The sequence below is a fragment of the Dipodomys ordii genome, unplaced genomic scaffold, assembly GCF_000151885.1.
Source record: "Dipodomys ordii isolate 6190 unplaced genomic scaffold, Dord_2.0 Scaffold239, whole genome shotgun sequence".
Classification (NCBI taxonomy): Eukaryota; Metazoa; Chordata; class Mammalia; order Rodentia; family Heteromyidae; genus Dipodomys; species Dipodomys ordii.
The window spans coordinates 12815-22078 of NW_012267455.1; the positions used below are offsets into that span (position 1 = coordinate 12815).

Genomic DNA, 9264 nt, shown 5'->3' on the forward strand with positions numbered 1-9264 from the left:
CTCAGGGTATCGCCAACAGCCCCACTATGTGTCAGCTTTTTTTCGGCAGGGCTATAGCTCCTGTTAAAGAACGGCATCCTAAACTCAGGGTGGTCCATTACATGGATGACATTTTGATAGCTCATAAGGAAGAAGCTGGGTTACAAAAGGCCTTTGCAGAATTGGTTTTTGCCTTAAGGGAACAGGGTCTTTATCCAGCGCCAGAAAAAATACAAACAGGCAGAGTAGTGTAGGTCGATCATGCCCCAGACATTGACCCTGAGAAAAGATAACTTAAAGACTTTAAATGATTTTCAAAAATTGTTGGGGGATATTAATTGGATAAGGGGGTATTTAAAATTGCCAAATTATGAATTAAAACCCTTATTTGATACGCTAAAAGGAGATACAGATTTAAACTCCCCACGAGACCTGACTGAAAGCACCCGATTTGGTCTCAAAAGGGTGGAGGAGGCTCTAAGTGCCACCTGTTTAAACAGGATACAAGATGGCCAACCCTTTGATTTATGCATTTTTCCCACTGAGACCCAACCAACTGGGGTACTTTGGCAAAAGGGGCCATTGATGTGGTTACACTCTCATTTTTCCCCCGGAAAGGCGCTGGAGTATTACCCTGAGGCGGTAGCAGAATTAGCTATACAAGGAGTTCAACAGAGTTTACAATTTTTTGGAGTTTATCCGCAGTCCATCATTGTTCCCTACAGTGCGTACCAAGTTCAGATTTTATGTGCCACTATTGATAATTGGTCCATTTTGAGATGCATGTTTCCAGGAGATATTGATAATCATTTGCCTAAAGACCCCCTACTAAGATTTGTAAAGGAACATCCAGTGATTTTTCCAAATGTAACTGCCCGAAAGCCTATTAGAGGGGCTATAAATATATTTACGGATGGCTCCAAAACGGGATGCGGGGTATACGTTGCAGGTAACCAAGGTCCCGTACAGCATCAATTTGTCCCCGGTAACCCACAGATTGTTGAGTTAATGATTGTAATTGAAGTATTTAAAGCTTTCCCCTGTCCCTTTAATTTAATATCAGATTCAGCGTATGTAATAAATCCTTTAAAAATATTGGAAGCGGTTGGTACAATAAAGGCTACCAGTTCTGTTCTAGCTCCCTTTACCCTGCTACAATCCCTTATATGGCAACGCAAGGAACCCTTTTTTCCAATGCATATTCGAGCACATGCGGGCCTCCCAGGACCACTGACAAAGGGCAATGCCCTAGCTGATGCACACACTCGTGCTGAGTGGGCGCTATACGCTACTTCTGTTGACTTAGCAAAAGATTTTCATGCCAGATTTCATGTAAACGTCAGGACTTTACAAAGCCGCTTTTCCCTTTCTAGAGCTGATGCAGGTCAAGTGATAAAGGAGTGTCCCCGATGTATTATTTACCATAAACCCCCTACGTTTGGAGTTAACCCACGTGGTTTAAGACCCTTACAAGTATGGCAGATGGACGTGACTCATGTACCTGAATTTGGCCGTTTAAAATATCTACACATTTCTGTTGACACCTTTTCGGGTGTTGTACTTGCCACCCCCCTTCCAGGGGAAAAGGCTACTGATGTAATATCTCACTGCCTGGAAGTGTGGGCGGCCTGGGGAATGCCAAAACAGCTAAAAACTGATAATGGTCCGGCCTATACTGGGCAGCGCTTTGTTTCCTTTTGCACTCAAATGGGTGTTACCCTGGTGCATGGACTGCCCTATAACCCTCAAGGACAAGGAATTGTGGAAAGAGCTCATCACACTATCAAGGAAATGTTACAAAAACAAAAAGGGGGAGCTGGACCCCTGATGGCTACAGCAAGACAAAGAATAGCCATGACACTTTTCACCCTAAATTTTTTGAATTTGGATAACGCTGGTCGCTCATCGGCGGATAGGCATAACTGTTCCACTCCTTCAGCCTTAGGATCGGCTTTGTGGAAGGATGTGCTCACGGGCCTCTGGAACGGGCCTGACCCCGTGCTGGTAAGGGCACGAGGATCTGTTTGTGTTTTTCCCCAGAATTGCTCGGATCCAGTGTGGGTGCCCGAACGACTTGTGCGGCGAGTCCAAGATGAACAGAACCCGGAAGAAACAAAAGATTGTGTTGCTGATCATACAGCTCCTGATGATCTAACAGGGACAGGCGGTAGTGAGATGGGGGATACTGTCTGCATTCCTGAGGCCCATGCCCGTGAGACATGACGCCTCTCTTTTCCCTAGAATTTTCACCACAAATAAGACTCTTAACCTTCCCTTTTACCCAGAGGATAAAAAAATGGCAGGGGTTGGTGAAGCTAGAAATATTAGCTTGATGGGCACGCTATGCTTTTGCTTAAGTGATGCGACCATTAATGTTAGTTGCATAGCCTTGACTCGTTCCCCGGCCGCTTATTTTAGATATTGGTATGGGAATCCTGGATCAACTGAGGTTTAGGCAAATGATACTGAATTTGTTGGTACTGTTTTAGGCAGAGATTATGAAAGCTTAATGTTAAGCATTGACCTGTGGAGTGTAAAACAACCTAAATGGGCTCCCTTTTGCATGCTTGACTGTTGGGGGAGGCTTGGCCTTGGACAGGTTGCCAATCAGGACAAGTTTTTTGAGATGATGATTCTAAGCGTTTTACATTCTCCCCTAGTGTTTTTTCCAATGCTAGTTTACCATTTAGGGCTGGACTTAATCCCTTTATTTGTTTTTTATTTTTTTATTTTTTTAATTTTATTTGTGAACATACAGTACAGAGGGGTTACAATTACATGGGCAGGATAATGCGTACATTTCTTACCAAGCATTGCAGCCTCCTCCTTTTGTTTACCCTTCACATCCCTTCCTAGGCTCCCCCCTCCCACCCTTCCTAATCCTTCTCCTTCACCCTCTTCTCACCCCCCCCCTCCGCACCGACATTGTAAAGTTCATTTTGGACAAGACAACTTGTACTTCTCATTGTTGCAACAGGTCCACCTGTATCCTTAAACAACTGATATTTCCCCATCTCCTCCTCAAGTTATATTGACATCAAATATAGTGAAAGCAGGGGTTATACTGTGGGGGAGGGACATACAAAGCAACAAAGAAGTAATCTTATAAATTTGTTATAAACACATGCATGAAAGAAAAAAACATTAAAATGCATATCTAAGGGTTCATTTTCCTGACATCACATTATCTGACTGTTTCCACTTGACTCATACATATACTAGATATTGCAAATAAGGGAAACCATGGGACCTATGTTTCTTTGGGCCTGGCTTACTTCACTTAATATAATTTTTTCCATGTTTTTCCATTTCCTAACAAATGGGGCAATGTCATTCTTTCTGATGGAGGCATAGAATTCCATTGTGTATATATACCACATTTTCTTGATCCATTCATCTACTGAGGGGCAGCTGGGTTGGGTCCATATCTTAGCTATGGTAAATAATGCTGCAATAAACATTTGGAATTAATCCCTTCAATAATTGGCTGTTATTTGGTATTAATGAAAGTTGCTTGCAGGCAGAGCCTATAGTTATGCTGCAAGGGGGACACTTTTTTATAGCAAACATGACTTGCAATTTGACTAGTACTGCCCGTACTGTGGGTGCCAATTGTCATTTTAGTAAGAATTATACGGTATTTAGCTATCAGCCTACCCCCGTGTGTGTGGTTTCCCCTTTTGTGTTTTTGGTAATTAACAACACCTCTGTATGCTCAGATGATGTGTGTGCTTGTACTAATGAAACCTGCTATTATGCTACCTGCTGGAGTTCTCAGTATTTGTTAGCTATATTTGCACGCATTCCGCGTTGGGTGCCTGTGCCAGTAGATGCTTCTCAAGCTGTAACCTTGTTTAAGCATAAGAGAGACTTTGGCATCATTGCAGCCATTGTAACTGCTATAGTTGTTGCTGCTGCGGGTGCGACGGCTGCAGCTGTCGCCATGTCACATACTGTGCAGACGGCTCAGACTTTAAATAACTTGTCGGCTACTACAGCCAGAGCTCTGGATTTACAACAAGTGGTCAATGCACAATTAAAAGGAGGACTGATGCTGTTAAATCAAAGGGTTGACCTTGTGCAGGAGCAGGTTGATATTCTGTGGCAGTTGGCTCAGCTGGGATGTGTTCAAAAATATGAAGGGCTTTGTGTTACCGCTGTTCAGTATTATAAATATACCCAGGCAGCAAATTTGTCTAAACAACTGTTAAGTTATCTTTTAAGCAACTGGACAAGGGAATTTGACCAATTGATGTTACAGCTACGATCGGCCATTGTCGCGATAAACTCCACCCGGATGGATGATGCCCTGTTACAAGATGTTTCCTCCTGGATTTTGACAGCTGTGGATCATAGGAAGGAGTGGGCGGGAATGGGCTCCCTTATCGGTATCCTGGTATTGGTGATCTTGCTGTGCCTGTGGTGCATATGCCGGATTAAGAGCTCCCAGCGCAGGAGTATGGCTATGGTGGTCCAGGCCTTCACTGCCATTGAGGCCAGACAGTCCCCCTATGCGTGGCTTGCCACATTAAAGGAATAGCACAGGGTGTATGGCAAATGCACTGCACTTGGGAATCACTTCCCGGCATGAGCCCAAGAAGAGCATGTTGGGTTGCAAGTGGGTTGATGCCCAAGATCCCACCTCTGCAAAAAAGCATCAGACAGGCCTGGTCGTCACTGGGGATGGCGCCCCTCAGGCGAAGACCAGTGCAGGGTCCTCTAATTAATGTTTTATACAGAGGCCCAACCTCTACTCTTACCTGTCACTTAATAAAACAAAAAGGGGGAGCTGTGGAGAGCTGCAGGGGCCGTGACCAAGGATGGCACTGGCTTCCGCCTTCTGCCTTCCCGATGGCTAGTGCTTTCTGTGAAAAACAACTCCTTATATGGCTATGGCTTGGCTACTGGCTTGCTTCCCCATTTGCGAAGCTTTAGTGTATGCCGCGTGGCACCTCGGGATTGGCCATCCAGGAGGCATATAACCGGAGCGCGGGTGAGGGTTGAAGTAGAAGCTTGCAGAGAGAAGCTTGCAGAAAAGGTTCCTGAATAAACTGCTTTGAGAAGAATCCCGGGTCACGTCTTCCTTGCTGGTCGAGGCGGTCGTGACAAGTGGAACTGTGGCTCAAGTGGTAGAGTCCTAGGCCTTGAATTCAACCCAAGGACCAACACACACACACACACACACACACACACACACACACACACACACCATCACCACCACCACCACCACCACTACCACCACCACCAATAACAACAGCAAAACAATAACAACAAAACAACAACAAAAACTAATTGTGGATCTTTTTCTAAGGAATAATATTTTCTTCCTGCACTTACAAAATAATTAAATCATTTACCATGACAGCATGATATTGCTAAGTTGAGAAAAAATGATAACATATTTTTGGTTTATAACTAATTTTCCTTTTTGTTAGTGACATTGAGTGCTGTCATTCTTATTCCTTCCGTTTAAAACATAGCTGTAAAATGTCTGTCAGTAGCATCACTGTAGTAGCTTGAACCTGAGCAGATTTAATCCATCATTAGTAAAAACCATTTCCCCTTCATGGAGCAGTATTAGAGTGCTGTGGTGCTTAAAATCTTGGACTACAAAGCCCCTTCTTCTGTTGAGGTATGCACACAAAGACTCTTGGAAGCCTGCCAGGTTTGTGCAGTGCTCAAACCCATTGCTTACGTGCTTGACAGTAACATCTGGTGGCACAGATGTTAGATTCTAGAGATCCATAATTATTTTGAGAGAAGGGAGAAGTTGTCTTACACAGTTATTATCTTGCTACTACCTAAGGTATTAGAAAGAGCTGATCATTTTGCACTTCCCTGACAGCATATGCTTGCTCAGGTTTGCAGATTAAATTTCTAGATCATGTACAACATTGAGATTAAAAGTCTTTATGTGTTTTTAAGCAATAGAAAGATTTCAAAAGAACATGAAGAATGTGGTGAAAATGTGATGTTGTCTCCAAATGCCTGTCCAAAAGCTGTTGAGCTAGTTGACAAGAATTCATAGGTTTGTCTACTACCAATAAGATTTGATGACAGTAACATCCGTGGCTTTGCTGCTCTATCCTGGAACCACTCATAAATAAGACTGTCAGGTTTCCTACTAATGAAAGGATTTTTGTCTTAGCTTCGTTTATCTCAGCTGTTAAATATTCTCCTTTTCCATTTCTCTGGCTCTCTCAGACAGATTAAGATTAGAAAGGATATGACAGGTGTCAGGGAATCCATATGTTGTTTGTCTTTACAGCAATATCTTATATGCTGGGTGTACCTACAAGAATAATGGTTTGGGTGTTTTGGAGAACTTTATCACCAGGATTAAAAAATTGATAAACATTTCTAATTTGGTACTGTACTAACCAGTTCAGCTAGCCTGCCTGAGTTTGCATATTTGCAAATTTCTTAGTGGGAATAAGTTATGGTAATTTTCTTAAGTAATATAAAAACAGATTATCAGGATAGGCATTGAACAATGTTTCCCCCTTTGCCACTCACTCCAATGATCTGAATACAAGACGGCCATGCCATGCATTGATTCACACATTCTTTTTTTTAAAAATCAAACATTAATGATAGCCTACAATGTGTAAGGTGTTCTCAGAAGGGCAAAACACAAAACAGTGATGGTGATGGATACAATCCCTGCCTTTGTATAGTTCACGGGGTAGTCACAGCAGCTGCAAATTCAAATACCTCACGGCCACAGGGAAAAAAATTGGTGAGGTGTGAATGTACACCTATAATTAGTATCAGAGGCGGTGATTGAGGGAGAATGAAAGTTTTACCAGATGAAATTGAAATTAAATTAAATTAAAACAATCATACCTTACAGAAAGAGATACACATAACATCTGAATACTTTGGCTCTCTGTCTATGACCTTAAATTTCTGGGTCCAAATCAGCTACTACATGAGAACTATGGCTGCACTTTCAATTAGTTTTCTTATTCACCCCACCTGTCCATCGATCAACACTGGGCAGGCAAAGACTCTGGATATAAGCTATGAAGCTGTGAAGGTCGGGATGAATGTTCAAGGTGATATTCACAGAGAAATAGCAATTTTTCTGCCTGAATACAGAGACATATTGAGCACAACCCGCTTGTCATTTATGTCCATGTTTGCTGGCCTGGCCTGCTTTTGCACTGCTCACATTGGGCAAATCAGGATGGTAGGATGCTATTTTCTATATATAGTAACTGGTAGCCCATTAGCAACCTGTTTCTCATCCTAGAAACTGGAAATTGTCTTTTAATTCATGGCACAGAGTTGAACTGCTTCTTAAATGGCTGCCATGGGATTACTTCCAGGCGCTTATAGGTCAGAAGTCTCCACATATTTTGGATTGAACATTATTGCAAGCTAAAATATAAGTGAATTAAACAGCTGACAATACATATAACACATGGCAGCACACACCATGTATATACCTGTTTATGCATATACCCCTATGTTTTGTATCACATAAATTATAAAACCAATGTAAAAATGTAAAGTTGAAAATGAGGGAAAAATATTAATGTTGTCTTGAGTTGGTACACTGGAGTCAAGAATTCAGTGCATATCTTATAAAAGTAATAAAAGTGAGGGAAAGGAGGGTTGGGAGGAATGGATGAAAATATTGAAAGGGGTGACATTGATAAGATACATTGTATTGGTAAACTGCATAGTTGAATGGCAACCCCTTTGTACAACTACTTAAATATAATAAAGATAGAAATAATTAAATAAAAAAGAAAATACAGTAAATGTTTAAAATATGGCTAACCATATTCCACATATCAAAGAATAATAATAGTAATGTTAAATAATGATGATGATGAATGTTAAAACATAACATCAAGGATAAAATACTAAATGCTAACATATATATTAATGAATATGACCTCTAAGACAGAGATAACATCTCAGAAATGGAGCAAAGTAATTATTAAATATATTCTCTAAACTCATTTTATTATAAAATTAACAAAAGGGTGAGGGGTTAAATTTGCATCTCTTTATCTCTTTCCCTCACTATTGGAACTGTCCACTCACAGACACCAAGTCTGAATATTAATAGGAGAAAACACCTTTGTAATTAAGACCACAGATGTTGAAGGACAGATCATCTGGTATCTAGTCACCAGCTCACCTTGGGAAATTGTCTTCAGGCCTTTCTTTACTCATCTACAAATTGAAGTAAATAATTAGCGATGTTATTGGGTTATTAGAAGCAGATGAATTATTATCTGTAAGTTGCTTAAAACAGTTCTGCTACACAAGGCCCTAAAATAACCCTTTGTAATTAATATACTAGATTTTAAAAAAAGTCATATTGCCTTTGAGCAGTTGAGAAAAACGGGATGGAACTTTGTGATTTGTCATCATGATTGCTAAATTTTTTCTCACTTCTGAGAAGTAATACAGGATGTCTTTGACCCCTAAACTGTGAAGAATTGAGAATAAATATAAATTAAATAAAGTAGAACAGAAAGGTCAAAGTCTTAAATATCTACTTACCTCAGATTATAACAAAACACTACAAATGAGATTTGCAGTCAAGCATAAAGGTCTCCTTCAAAGCCCTATTTCAACTATCTAAAAGAAGTTCCAAATGAATAAGATTAATCTTTGATTAACCATAAGGAAGGAAATGTGAGAAAGAGAGGTGATGGCATGTGAGCAAGCACAGGGACTCCTCAGATTTTGTTCTCCTGGGGAGAGTGTATTTGACTATATTCATATGGCTTCCAGGATTGCTCAGCACCAGTGAGTCTGATCTCCAGTATGACTGTCCATAGCAAGTCCTGGATGGCCTGTAAAAAAACACTCGCCTGAAAAAGATCTCTAGGGCAATGGAGCCAGGGCATTGAAACTACTGGAACTATTCAAATCTTCCTAAAACCATATGAAGCATAATATATAGACATTTACCACTGGTTTACCCATGGTTTGATTTGTAGAAAAGCTGCAATCATTGCTATTTTGACAAGTTTTTCTTTTCTAGGAGTAACTTGATTTTCTGAACTTTAACAACCAATGTTCTATGCTCAAAGTGCAAGGAACAATACTGACTAAACGACTGTGGCGAAAACACAGGAACATGCTTCAAATAAGGAGTAGGCAATCAAGCTTAATGACAAATTTCATGTGAGAAGGGATTTCGTGGTAATTTTAATACCCTCAGTGTTTAGAAGGGTTTCATTTTCACATTTTAATGTCCCTTTGAAATGTGCTTTATGGTCTGTTTTGAGTATAGCTACGTTGTGTGATCAGTGTTCA

At 40.8% G+C, this 9264-nt stretch overlaps 1 protein-coding gene across 1 annotated transcript; it reads left to right on the forward strand.

Moving 5' to 3' along the window:
• The first annotated feature begins 240 nt into the window (after positions 1–240).
• Positions 241–2202, forward strand: LOC106000792 (endogenous retrovirus group K member 8 Pol protein-like). The gene has a single exon (XM_013036031.1). It carries the CDS (start codon positions 241–243, stop codon positions 2200–2202), a length of 1962 nt encoding a protein of 653 aa, XP_012891485.1.
• The last annotated feature ends 7062 nt before the right edge of the window (positions 2203–9264 follow it).

What these genes read in the sequence shown, in the direction of transcription:
- LOC106000792 (XM_013036031.1), top strand. Translation starts at nt 241, where the DNA reads ATGCCCCAGACATTGACCCTGAGAAAAGATAACTTAAAGACTTTAAAT.